The sequence below is a fragment of the Xiphophorus maculatus genome, chromosome 20 (assembly GCF_002775205.1).
Source record: "Xiphophorus maculatus strain JP 163 A chromosome 20, X_maculatus-5.0-male, whole genome shotgun sequence".
NCBI classification, from domain to species: Eukaryota; Metazoa; Chordata; class Actinopteri; order Cyprinodontiformes; family Poeciliidae; genus Xiphophorus; species Xiphophorus maculatus.
Genome location: NC_036462.1, coordinates 20067489 through 20081617, shown reverse-complemented (window position 1 = coordinate 20081617; position 14129 = coordinate 20067489). Strand labels below are relative to the sequence as shown.

The 14129-nt window shown below is 38.6% G+C and overlaps 1 protein-coding gene across 4 annotated transcripts; it reads left to right on the top strand.

Annotated features, from left to right (window-relative positions):
• Nucleotides 1-227: 227 nt before the first annotated feature.
• LOC102228614 (beta-1,4 N-acetylgalactosaminyltransferase 1-like) lies at nucleotides 228-14113 on the top strand. 4 transcript variants are annotated; one of them, XM_023353450.1, is made up of 14 exons: nucleotides 228-966; nucleotides 1177-1252; nucleotides 4510-4662; nucleotides 4758-4849; nucleotides 6344-6566; nucleotides 6656-6832; nucleotides 8785-8891; nucleotides 10097-10134; nucleotides 10220-10400; nucleotides 12426-12518; nucleotides 12610-12797; nucleotides 12875-13015; nucleotides 13105-13327; nucleotides 13611-14113. In XM_023353450.1, exons 5-14 carry the CDS (start codon nucleotides 6352-6354, stop codon nucleotides 13826-13828), a joined length of 1581 nt encoding a protein of 526 aa, XP_023209218.1. In that variant the 5' UTR covers nucleotides 228-966; nucleotides 1177-1252; nucleotides 4510-4662; nucleotides 4758-4849; nucleotides 6344-6351; the 3' UTR covers nucleotides 13829-14113. The 4 variants fall into 4 exon arrangements, with proteins under 4 accessions (XP_023209218.1, XP_023209217.1, XP_023209219.1 ...); XM_023353449.1 differs by having other exon boundaries at nucleotides 1141-1252; XM_023353451.1 differs by lacking the exon at nucleotides 4510-4662.
• Nucleotides 14114-14129: the final 16 nt, after the last annotated feature.

Genomic DNA, 14129 nt, shown 5'->3' with positions numbered 1-14129 from the left:
CTAAACAAAAAAGTGTAAAACAACTGAAAATACCCCTTATATTCTAGTTTCTTCAAAGTAGCAACCTTTTGCTGTGATTACTGCTTTGCACACACTCTGCATTTTCTTGATGAGCTTCAACAGGTAGTCACCTGAAATGGTTTTCACTTCATAGGTCAACCTGCCCTGTCAGGTTAATAAGTGGGATTTCTTGCCTTATAAATAGTCATAAAAATAAAGAAAACCCACTGAATTAGAAAGGTGTGTCCAAACTTTTGGTCTATTAAAACAGCATCTTTCATCTTTGACCACATTAGTTTAAAAGTTGTAAGACTAGTGTTCAACTCACTGGTTATTTCAGTAACTTTTTTTGGCTATGGACTTATTTTTCAATTTAAACAAGTATTACAAATCACAAATATCACAAGTCATAGGATTAGGTTCTGGTATAGAACTAATCCAAAGTCAAGAAAATTAAAAATAAAGCTGGATCCTTATCATATTCTTCAATATGTGTTCCTTTGATGCTTCAGATGTATTGACTTCTTATGTACAAGGCTTCTAGCTTTCAGTAAAAATGTCCAAATAGAAAACTGAAAAATAAACAAAATGGGTGACCAAAGGCAGACTAGTAAAATATGATTCCAATATTTTACATAGCAATCGCGGTTAGAAAACAGTTTAGAGCAACACAGTTTAATCTTCAGATTGATAGAGTGAGATTACCACTTTCACTTACATTAAAAAGTAGCTGTTCAATAAATTAAGAACAAAAAATTAATTGATAAAAAGGCTAGCCAAGTACTATGAATAATGTAGCATGCTGAAGCCTGCCCAGGATAAAGGACACCTGGCACCTAATTACCTCATAATGGGTGTGGAGCATCAAGGGAGAGTCTCTCACCTGTTTTCTTTACGCCTGCATTTGGTTGCACTTCAGTAGGAAGGTCGCTTGGTTAGCTTGCAGTGACTAAAACTCTAACATCAGTAAGTAATGTTTCTCCTCCTGATCTGCAATTTTAGTTGGTTAACTCAAATTGTTTAAATTTAGAAACTGCCTGAAGTCTCCTGCTTGGTACTGGGGTGTGGCTGTAATTTACCCTCCCCAGTCCAGCTTGGCAACCTAAAACGGGTATATGTTTTTCTATTGCACTCATGCAGTTCAATAGCACAAAAATGACAACTATTCATGTATAGAAAGTACTGGCAAGTGGATCCTCCTGCTGTAGGGCCGGAAGGAGCTCTCTGGTCGGGGTGGAGTCATCCAGCTCTAGTAAGTGACAATGGCTTCCTCTGCCTTCTACCATTTTCTAAAATCACCTATTAATCTATAACTTCATTTCAGACATAAAGCTGCTGCAGCTCGCTGGAGACCCTGCAGCTTTGTTTTCTCTATTTTTGTTTGGTTTCTTAGTTGAGTGTTTTTGTTTCCATTTCTTTTGGGTTTTATTCTGTGTGGCCTCTGGCCTTGCTGTGGGTAGCAGATTTTTTTTTTTTTTTTTTAGATGACTTAAAGCATTGATTTTTAATGACTAGTTATGGGTAACCTCATTTTAGCACTTGTTCATGTCTAAATTGTAGTGTTTTTTTTTTTTGTATTTGTTTTTAACCCTACACTTATGTCTCCTCCCCAATCTTGGAAAAGTCTAGAATTGTCCCCCCCAAAAAAAATAATCATTGAAAAAATGTTTGCATTTAAACAAGATCCATATGAAAAGACAAAATAAATAAATCTGCCATTCATCTAAGGAAAAAAATAAGAATTAATTTTTAGGTTCCCCCCTACCTTTAGAACAATGGCTCAGTCCAAAGTGTAGGAGGAGCAACAGGAACTCCTGTTGCACAGGCTCTGCTAGAGCTACTGAAGAGAGGAGCTAGCTGTGGCTCTGCATGAAACATAAAAAAAAAAAACACTCCAGTAAGAAAATACTTAAAGCAAAAGACATATAAACCTTTTATTTGCTTTCACTGGTCAATGAGAAGAAACGCATTAAAAATAACAATCAGACTGCAGTTTGTTTACTTTGGCTGACTCGTGAAAACAGCCTTGTTATGCCTTGGAAATCAAAACTAGTAAAACTGGTTATACTGCCTTTGGCAAAAGCTTATCTGCTGCGTGAATGAGAATTACTACATTTAACTTTTACGTTAGAAGAGTTTGAAACAGGAGGGGCTGAGCAAGTGGTAGGAGCTGAGAACAGATGGGGGGGAGAAAAGAAAGCTGCCTTTATTCCTCACCGTCTTCAATGTAGAGCCTTTTAAACCACAAAAGAAAATCTGAATATTTTTCTATATAAACCCTGGTGCTTTAAGTGTTGCGTTTAAGTTATACTTCCCAGATAGGAATTTCTATCTACTTCTCAGCCACCCAGAAAATGGCAAAACTAAAAATGGTTTAAAAATAAAGCAACTTGACAAGTTACATTTTATATAGCCCATAACTTGTATTGGGAGCCATTTCAATAAATCAATGTTTATGAGGAATTTTATTAAGATGAGTTACTCATTAAAACTTGTTTTTATTTAGAACCTTACATTTCTGTAAAGGTGTAGTAGAGATTAATCAGTCAGACTGAACAAAACTCGTATCTAAGCAATATTTTAAATTTAGTTTTACTTCTCAACAGTTTGCTTACGGAGAATAAAACATGTTTGATGTGCATTACTAGTCATTTTTGGTCCTGCAGCTTGAATGTGGTTTAAAAACTTTCTAAACCACATTTTACATTACATTTCAATGGTACTTTGCTGACTCCCCCAAAATTGATGTTAATAAATTTTTTATTGTCCCCCCCCAAAAAATGAGATGGAATTTACACCCTTGCGTTCCAGCACCTCTGGGGAAATCCCGAGGCGTTCCCAGGCCAGCTGAGAAATGTAGTCCCTCCTGGTGAGAGGGGGCCCGGAACACCTCACCAGGGAGGCGTCCAGGAAGCATCCTAACCAGATGCCTGAGCCACCTCAGCTGGCTTCTCTCGACATGAAGGAGCAGCGGCTCTACTCTGATTCCCTCTTGGATAACTGAGCTTCTTGCCTTGTCTCTAAGGGAGAGCCCAGACACCCTAAAAAACTAAAATTTATTTTGGCCGCTTGTATCCGTGACCTCGTTCTTTCGGTCATGACCCAAAGCTCATGACATAGATGAGGATAGGAACGTAGATCGAGCGGTAAATTGAGAGCTTCGCTTTTGGCTCAGCTCTCTCTTCACCCCGACAGACTGGTACAGCACCCACTTCACTGCAGACGCTGCGCCAATCCGCCTGTCAATCTCCCGCTCCACTTGGGGCAGGATATCCTCCCCGACCCGAAGAAGGCGCTCTATTCTTTTCCCAGCTCATTTATTTATATAGCTATGAATTTTTATTTTATTTAGATGATGAAAGAAAGAACCTTGAACACATTGATCAACAGGTTTTGCATGTCATTCAACACTTTCTCTCTCTCTTGGTTTTCTCACCCAGGGTGTCAGAGACACACAGACAAACCATAAACATGCACAATAAAATATAGGCATTAATGTTAGCTAGCTTGGTTAGATAACTAGTGTTGGCTAATTTTGAAGAAGGTTAATTTGTGACAATAACACTGTCACAGCACTGATGATCGACACATGCACATTTGTGAGGTAAGAAATAAAGATAATACTTGTATGTAAAGGTTCTTGTTGTGTAGAATATTATTACTCAGGGTGACACTTATGACTCAGTGGGAATGGTTCACAAAAAATATTTTCCTGACAGTCACAGTTGGTAAGAAACAAAGATTCCCATTAAATTCCATAGGAAATGAATGCGGGTCATTTTTGGCCCATTCACAGAAGAAAGGGGCAGTAATAAAAAAACATGCCATTTCTTAAAAGGTAAATTAAAAATTAGAATTGCATGATATTAGTAATATGTTTTTTTGAGGAATACCTGGAATATGAAGTGATGAAAACGTTTCATTACAAAGAGTGCAGAAAAATGACCTCACCTGGTCAAAAATGCCCAGTGAGGTTTTTTTTGACCACTTAAGCATCAGAGGATTGAGGGAGAATAGAAAGTGGCAACAGAGCCAGAAGAGTTAACTACATATGAGTGAGAATAGTTTGCCAAGCAAAGGAAATGAGAGGATGAAAAACAGCTGGCATAGCCTACAGGGGATGGTCAAAAAATTTGAATATCATGGTCACAGGATGGTCCTGCACCTTCAATGGCACACAGATTTAAATTCCCATCTTTGGAATATAGTAAATTATTGATCAGGTGACCTTTTTAAATAAGTTACAGAGGTACAAAATGTCAGAGTTGTGTAACAAATTAGTTCAAGTGTAAATTATTTTTAAAAATTGCAGAGGGCAGATATAATTTTCTATTCTAAAATAAGTTTGAGTTTACTCATAGTATTACCAGGTATTCTGAATTTAAATCACTGAACATTTGTGCTACACTTAATGCTGTTAAAGTTATCTATTTACAGCAATATGCCACTTTTATGCTGTGTTAACTTCATTTTGTACTTTTTCTTTGTCTTGTTGAAACGCGTACCAAGGGTAAGTGCTGAGCTCACATGCATTACCACAGTCCTGCTTATCTCAAAGTCTATGGTATAGCTGGTGATTAACCTGACAAGTTGGCCAGAATGCTTCATAAGAGAGGAAATGAAAGGCACAAAATCTAAAACATTATGGCTGTCATTGACCAGGTTTGTACCGGCATACCAAAGTTACTGGAATTTTTCCATGTAACTTTTCCATGAATTGTTCATGCAGCTTTTTTTTTTTTTACTTTGTTTTGCAGAACGATTCCATCACAACTGAATATCTTGCAGTCGCCATGGACTGGCTTTGTATCTCAACCAAGATCCTGAAAAGCTATTGAAGGGGTACAGTGTAAGTGTCAGTTGTTTTAAAAATATATTTTCATTCACAATTGTGCTAAATGAGCTGTGGTGTACATTTTTGTATTTCTCTTTCCAAGATTCAATGCCTTTGTGAGGGAGAGTTGAGTTTTACAACCACATTCATTTCCATTGTGCCTGCAAATCACAGGAAATATGATTTGCAAACTTTAATGGACTTATACACTACCATTCATTTGTTAGAGACTTTTCTCCTTAAAGATGAAGTACGTAACTGTAATAAAAAAAAAGAAGTTTTTCTATGTTTGTTAGAACTGTCACCATGTTGTGACAGTATAGCATGAAACTGATAATCTGTGAAAAGATGGAGCTCTCCTATCACCTCCCTGTGCTACTGCTGCAGTCTGAATAAATACACCTTCCCTGGTCAAAAACAACCAGAATCAGAAGGAATATCTTAGTGCTGTCAATCAACCTCAACTCCATTGAGCAGCAATTGGCTGCACAGAAATAACTTACAATGACAGAAAAACGCTGTAATCGGTGACCATACTATCTAGCCTTAGCTTTCATGACATCCTCTACTGACGGTGAGAAGCTGTATCGTTGCAGAGAGGGTCATGGGTGAGTGGCGCAACCACTTACATGATTGGCAGCGCTAAGAGTCTTCTCCTGGCTCTTATTGGTTGTTTCTAGTCAGCATTGTGAGAAGGCAGAGGACTTGGATTTTTTTTTTGTCACAAGTTATCTGTCTCTGATATGGTGGCAGTTCCAATAAATATGTTAAAAACATATTTTTTATAAAAGTTATATATTGCAGCTTTAATAAGCTTTTTTTTATTTAAGTTTATTTCAACTTAATTCACAGTGGAGTCTGATCATGAAGAATATAAAAATGGTGCAAATTTCATGTGAATTGCGTGAAACTTGCACATGTGCAAGTGGGAGAGTTTGCACATAATGCAACCACTTCATACACAAAGACTGTCAAACAAAATCCAGGTACTCGATAACAATTTGCTGTAAAGATGCACAGTACCATTACAGTGCTGTGGCCTTCTGGTTATTCAGAATGCTCTAATATTTTTGCTGTCCTGTTGACTTGAGCAGCAGTTTAAGTTGTTTGTTAGCCTTTTTTGTGATGTAATACTGTTAATGTTTTACCTCAAAGTGTGTAAGCTTAAACTTGAACTCTCAATTTTAATATGATCTTTACACATGTGAATCATTTTTAAGCTTTTTTGAATATATTTCAAAAGAAAAGCTGATATTTATTATTTATTATTTTGACGGTACAGTTGTGTTTCCCAACACAGGTAGATAACTAGATGGACGAGGAAGTATTTAAAAACTTGATTGTTCTTTTTGAAGCCACGCCTCATCTGTTGTAAACAAACGTGGCAGAATGTCTGACTGCACTTCCTTGATGATTTCAATTCTATTGAATGCCTCATAGTATTGGTACTTGACACCCTTGCGGAAGTTAAACAACTAAAGGGTCACCTGTCTACACCTTGCATGACAGGTTTCAGTATGTGGTACCTGAGAAAGCCGGTGCTGCTCGCCATCCTGGTATCTGTGGTGCTGGTACTGGTTCTGCTTTACTCATGGCCCACTTGTGCCTACAACACGGCAGACCTGTGGCAACGGCTCGGGGCGACAAAGGAAAGGCACCTGGAGGAGAGGCTCCCAGAACCGGACACGCGGCTGAGCAGCGTTCCCTTTCAAATCAGGAAAAGTGTATCAGAGTAAGGCTTGTATTCCTCAGATTATGAATTCATTTTAGCTCATCTGTGAATTATAATCTAATTGCTTGTGTCTTTGGTTGTCCACTCAGCTTGCTGGAACGTAATGGGTGCGTTTGTGAGGCTGAGACACCAGTAGAAAACCTGCACTTTGACCAGCTGCTGTTCCCGAAGTTGCCAGCTCAGTCTCTGCACACTGCCTCCAACACCTCTGAGCTGGGGAAAATGAAGATGAGACGAGCTAAGGAGTACAAAGCTTTCCAACAGAGGTAAATCAGAAAGTTGTAATCAATTCTGGAAACAAAACTCATTAGGGCCCTTCCTGTTTTGTTTGTCTATCCACATATGGAGGACCAAAACTGACATAATTAAAATTAAAAGCAGAAACATGTGTTTTCATCAAGAAATGTATTTGTGTTTTTACATTTCCTTATACAAGCGTTTATTCTTTTGTCATTTCCTCGTCTCCTTTTTACATATCCGACAACATGTGTTGACGAGTCAGTAGCCTTATTTGCTTAGGTGCAAACGATTGCACGGTGTCTTCAGGCTGTCGCTTCTGCCTATTGGTTGGTTAGCATCACACTTTACTTTGCGTCAACAAATATTCAGTTTATCAGTGAGTTGGAGCTTAGCAACGTTATTAGAAAATAATACTATTACTCCTGACTTTATTATTTTTCGTGTGGACGCTCAGACAGACCATGTTTCAATTAGCGGCTCTCATGGACACAGAGGTCTATGGAGCTAAAACTGTCTCATAATTCACAAATGCTGTGGAAATATCACTAAACTTACAGCATACTGTCCAGTTTATTTGTTAACATGTTTGTTTTTCAATGGACGCAAAACGCACCGATTAAAGTCCAAGAAATAACGTGATTTACCAGTTTCGTGTTTCCGTTACTGACCCCTCCCTTCCCACCTTCCACTCGCACGCGACGCTCCAGACATGCGCAGTGGTTTCCTTTGAGCGGCAGAAGATGGCAGAAGATGTCTGTCTAATCGTCATGAATTGCGCTGCATAAATCATAAGTAATCCGATGGGGACAGCTAATTCAGCAGCGCTTCGCTTTCACAGACGGTGGGGACTACGTCTAACTTTTTTCGTCACTTAGAAATGACGCTCAAAGACGTTGACGTGATGTTAGCAAAGCTAGCTGTACAGAGACGCATAAGCATTTGTGATGGGGGGAAAAAAAGTCACTCACTTTTGCGGATGTGTTGACTAACGTGTCGTGTATATGGGACAACACTGTGTCCAAAAGTCTGCAACGTAGTGATGTGACATTCACAAACAATCCGAGTCTTCTGAACTTCTCTTTATTAAGAAGATGGGACTGTAGACAGTTCTTGTAATGCTCTGCAGTAGCTATCATTATTTTATTGAATTATATAGATTGATATTTATTTAATTAGCAAATAAATAAAACACAAGAACGAAAGAGCATGCAAAGTATTGTCTCTGGGGGGATGGATGGACTTTTCCCTCCATGTCACCACTATGCTTTACTTTGTGTTGGTCTGTTTAATGTAATTAAATAGTTAATTACATTGCAGCTTGTGGTTGCAGCTTCAGTACTTTGGTAAATAATTAAATATGTGGAATGTATCTGATAGAAAACTCTGTAGACATAAAATACTGCCTGTCTACCAGCAGCATCTAGACAAAAATTAGTTGCATAATTAACACAGCCTGTGATTAAACACAAAGCATAATGATGGGCAGCATTCAAACTCTGCAGGTAGATGCAGACACCCCGAATTCAAATCGGACAAAAAGAGCTGCTGACATGAACTGTTTTCTCACCTGGAATAAAAACACAGGTGAGAATAGCAGTTCCATCAAAGTGATAATGGTACTGCATGTCCATTTATAAAAGTGTATTTATTGTCGAGGTTTATAGTTTTTCAGATTAAATCCTAAATTGATAGGTGTCTTTAGCTGATCATTGCTTATAGGTGCTATTGGCGACTACCAAATAAAGTCACTGAGCAGCTGAATAGGAGAATCATTGTTGAGGCACCAGCTATTCAAGCTGCAGTTAAGATTGCTTTACTTGCATCAATATATTCAAAATCCAAGGCAGAACATCAGTGAGTAACAGACATCCATGTTTGTGTCCATGTCCACATTTAAAGCATAATCTGCTTGAAATCCATTTTCAAGATTATCTGATTGGATTTTATATTGTTCTGATCCAAAAACCTTCCTCATCAGACCCAAGACTGCTGCAGACACGCTCATAATCACCAAGGCCAATAATCCCCTGCAGTATCCAACACAGGGGGTGGAAGTACGGCCCCTGAAAACAATCATCATCCCAGGTATTACTTTACCTGACATCTTTACTCATGTTGTGTACAAGTCTTGAGTCATTTGTCATGTTTCATATATTTGGATTCAAGAAGTCTGACTTTTATTTAGTCTTTTAAAATATTATCAATCCAGTTTCCAAAGATTTCAGAAGGGAGCTCCAAAACTCTAAACCAGTGCGGCTGGTAATCTGCAACAAGAGAAGCTTCTCAACACATTAGAGCCAATATCGCAAATCATGCATTATGCAGAGAAAGAGGCGAATGATCTCTGTGGTCTCAGTGTATAGAGACGGTTAAGCAAAACCCATCTATGGAGGTCTTAGTCATCGACGCGGCCGTCACAAGTTCGATTCCCGGCCTGGCGACCTTTGCCGCATGTCTTCTCTCATTACCTACTTTCCTGTCAATTCACTATCAAATAAAGGCCACTAGAGGCAATAAAACCTTAAAATAAATAAATAAATACAATTTGGTGTGATCGCATCCAAAAGACACAGGAACTATATTGGTCACATGGTTTTCCTTAAAGTGACATGCGCACCAACACGGGGTCTCGTCTTGTTTGCTCGCTGCATGTGCCAAGGTTTCTGTGTTGTCTGGCCCATCACTACTTTTCACTCATTTGCTACAACATTATTATTAGTGCCACATTAAAAAAGCATACATTTCATGTGCCCTTTAAAATATTGTCACATGCTATTATGTTGTGTTTCCTGGTATGTTTTGTGAGAAAACTAAGTTGACAGAAAAGTTTAAAACCAGATGCCATCATGTCTGTACTGTCTCAGTTGATAACAACGATGCTGCATGAAGCTTCAATCAGGACTGCCTAACTATATGTGTTAGGTAAAGTCAGGACTCCATCCTGTCTCCCCTTTGTCACATTTGGTGAGGTAGAACTTAAACCAAATCACAGACACAAACTGGGTATGGTCGGTATGTTTGTTCATTAAAGAACAAAAACAATTACAGGAAAAAACTGAAGGGATTATGACACTTCATTTTTCTCAAATAGTAAAAATCAGCAGAACAGATTTTTTTCTGACTCATTTGTTCTGCCACAAACAGCATGTTTGCATTACTATTTTTTTGCATCATTTGTGAGTGAAGTAATTTTTACAACTGACTGAGAAATATCCCAAAGCAGCATCAGTCGCCGTTCTGAAAAACTGAAAACTCCTGCAAGTCAAATTAAAACTAACTTATCGTTTCAGGCTTGGCCTTACACGACCTTCCCAGAGACCATTACACAGTGAGTATCCTCCTGTTTTATTTTCTGCTGTCCAGATTTGTGGATTTCTGTAACTTTTTCCATTTCATCTTCCGTCCTGCTGCAGATAAACATTACTGCCACACTAGGAACACTAAACGTAGCAGCAGAAGTGGAGGGAGTGAAAATAAAAGGTGATGGAGGGATGCATATGAGTCTGTCCAGCAGTTTGCTGCTGAACTTGAACCGACAGCTGCAGTTTGTCACCTACACAAACACAAAATATCATCCCAACACTGCAGACACAGGTAAGATGTCTTCAGATTTAGAAGTGGTTATTGCTAAAAATATTAGCAAATTAATTACAGTTTTCCCCATTTTTATAATTGTATAAAATCTTCCTTCAGTTCGCGCACAATGAAACTATCCTAAGATGATTTATGATGGTTTGATCCTTGATATTTGCTGGTTTATAAATAACCATCACCATGTTTTCTTTTTTCCTGATTGTGATGTTTCAATCAGAACATATCAGAACTAGTTTTAACATGAAAATCAAACTAACACTAGGCTTCTAGAATAGCCAAGTTTTATTCTAATCAAATCAAATTCAAATTATGGATTATGCTTTCCAGACAACTGACGACTGCTGTACTCGTTCTGACATCAAAAGTGGTTGAATATTCAGACAGAAATATTCCAGATGCAATTTTATGGCTACAAAAATTATGTTGCTCTGCTTGCTCTGTTTTTGTGCTGCCCTATTGGAGCCTCTCTTTGCACATCCTCTGAATCTACAAATTATGGATCTGGTCAACTGGTCTCTCAATGCAGTTGATCAAATTTTCTCAAGGAGAAGACTGGGCACACGAGAGCCCACTTGTCATGTGGGCACATACCTGGCGGGATGCAACCTGGATTTATTTGGATTCATGATAACAGGATTTCTGCTGTTTGGAGTTGGCCAATACCTGGCTTATCGACAAATTTGTGTTGGGTTGGGCATGCCAGTCTGAGTATTCGTTGTGGGACAGAGGTGCAAGTTGGACGAGATTCTTACTGAAATTCGTAGGCCAGCCGTGGACCCCAGAACTCAGATGGACTTGAGCTTGGAGAAGTTGCTGGTTTCAGTCCAGCAGAACTGCCACAATAATTTGGATGATTGGAATCAATAGAGATGTAAAATCTACCTGACCGAAAGGATAGTGTTTGTATTTGAACTGGCTCCCCTGTGTCAATCTTGGCTGGTTGGCTATCTCAAATATCCCGGAAGATATGTAAACATAGATGCTCCTTCCCATCTCCTTTCCCCATCTAAAGACATCTGTGTAATCACTCCAAGCACTTGCTCTTAGATAATACCACCTAATAAAAAAACTGATCACGGACCTACTGCAAACATTTCATGGCCACAGATACACACTGCCCAACGTCACTGCCTTCGCTGGCTCTGCTATCTTATTGTTGCTACATGTGCCTATTTTTCCTGATGTGTCATTTCTTTGCCCTGTCTGTTTAGTTTATTACTTTTTGAAATGGTAGAGTACTCACTACTTTTGAGTAATCTAAAAGTATTATTACAATACTTTTAGATGATTACTTTTAGAAAGTGTGGAGTACTCATTACTTTACATCAACATTTAGCTGTATACTTTTAATATCCTACCAAGACCTAGCAAAACTGCTATTGTATATTTTGGAAGTCAGACAAAGTTGAAGGGTAAATCTAGAACAAACTTATAAAGTACCATCTGTTAGCAACCCAGAACATTAATCAAACTTGGAGAACCAACATTTAGCTTTATACTTACCAATGTTTTGTTTGTATTTCCTTCTAATTCATGTAAAGCACTTTGAACTGCCTTGTTGCTGAAAATGTGCAATATAAACAAAATGACCTTTCCTACCTTACCTTGTGTCTTTGCAACTTGCAAAGGAACATTTAACCAAATATTTCTAAACATGTTTTACATATTTTAACTGTGTTGGGTGTCATGTTATAAATACTTTGTGTTTCTTTAATTAATGAAAATGTGAGTCAGCTGATTCTCCTGCATTGGCAAATTATTCATTTTTTTTTTTGATTTGGTCAAAAATCCTCATAAAGATCAACATTAGTAAGAGAGAGAGTTAAACAAAATTCAAACACTTGTTTTTAAATATTTCATACTGTTCAAATGCATCTCTAAAAGCACAAAATAATATGTACCTGTACATAGTGAGTGGATGTGAAGTTTTTAACTAGCACTGCATTTAGAGGGGTCATTATTTTCCAAAATAGAGAGGAAACGAATCACTTTTTTTTTTTTTTTTTTTTTTTGTGTGTCCCTTAGTGGAGCTTGAGACAGAAGGTCATCAAGCTGCCTTCAGCATCAAGATCCGTCATGGAGTAACTCCAAAACTTTACGACACTGGACCTCAGGAAGGTACAGTAGCATGATCTTTGTATTTGTCACAGCCAAACCAGTGATTTCTGCAGAAAGAGTGCTTAACATAAAGTCTGTCTAACCTCTGCAGAGTACAACGTCAGCAAGTTTGTTACCATAGCAACAAAGACCTTCCTGCGTTATGAAAAGCTTCAAAAGCTTATTGACAGTATCAGAAAATACTATCCCACAGTCACGATAATAATTGCTGATGACAGTGAGAACCCAAAAACCATTTCTGGGCCTTACATCGAGCAGTACATCATGCCTTTTGGGAAGGTAAGCAAGCTGGTCCTTCTCTACTGTTGCAGCTAATTCTCTCTGAGTCTGTAGAGCTCAAACCTCTTGTGTTGTAGGGTTGGTTTGCTGGACGAAACCTGGCTGTTTCCCAGGTCACGACCAAATATGTGCTTTGGGTGGACGATGACTTTCTCTTCACGGCCAATACCAAGCTGGAGAAGCTTGTAGACGTTTTAGAGAGGACCACTCTGGATCTGGTTGGTGCCCTGGAAGATAAATTGTTGCTCAAAATGAGTCAATAAAGTTTTATTGCAGAGATTTGACTCCATGTTTTCCATTTTTGTAGGTTGGGGGTGCAGTAGATGGTGGTACCTTCAGACAAACCATGTCCATCGAGCCAGGAGAGGACGACGGAGACTGCTTGCACATCAGAAGAGGATTTCATCATGTAATTGAGGGATTTCCTCACTGTGTTGTGACGGATGGGGTCACTAATTTCTTCTTGGCTCACACGGATAAAGTCCGACAGGTCGGCTTTGACCCCCGCCTCAACAGGGTAGCTCACATTGGTGAGTACAGTAAAAACACTGAGTTCAGATTTCTTATTGAAAAAGCAAAGCATGTGGCTTTTATGCATTTCTGAATAATTTAAATGACATCCGAAGATATGCTGACTAAAAGTAGGGTTCACTTTAATTTGTAGAAATTAATGTGCACTACTTTATTTTTTCAATAATACCACATATATTTGACTTGATTTCACATCATTTTGGCTTGAAAAGGCAAGTCAAAATGATGAATTTTTTGATATTCTGAGTTCTCTTTTCTTATATATATATATATATATTTTAGAGTTTTTCATCGACGGCCTTGGATCTCTCTATATTGGCTCCTGCGATGACATCACCATCGATCACCAACCCAAAGTCAATCAACCACCGGGCAGTCAGACCTACAACGAGAACATGTACAACATGTTTCGAAACCCTAGTACCTTCTCTGACTCCCAAAATATAAAATACGGCCTGATGTACTTCAAAAACCGTTTGCAGTGCCAGACTCGTAATTAGCGTTCACATCTGCCCTGGTCTCTCTGAAGGTTTGTCTGTTCTTCCTGAATCTGCAAAGATGTTTTTCTCCACCCTGCACTGACAGATAAAACTTGTGGCAGCTTGGTTTGTTCTGCTGTTATCTGCCTTTGAGGCAGTTCTGTAAAAACCTCAAGAGAGGGTTGATGGGATTTATTCTGGAATGACGACAGAAATCTGGTTTCACCTAAACCACAGGTGTCAAACTCCAGTCCTTAAGGGCCGGTGTCCTGGAGTTTTTAGATGTGCCACAGGTACAAAACACTGGAATGAAATGGCTTAA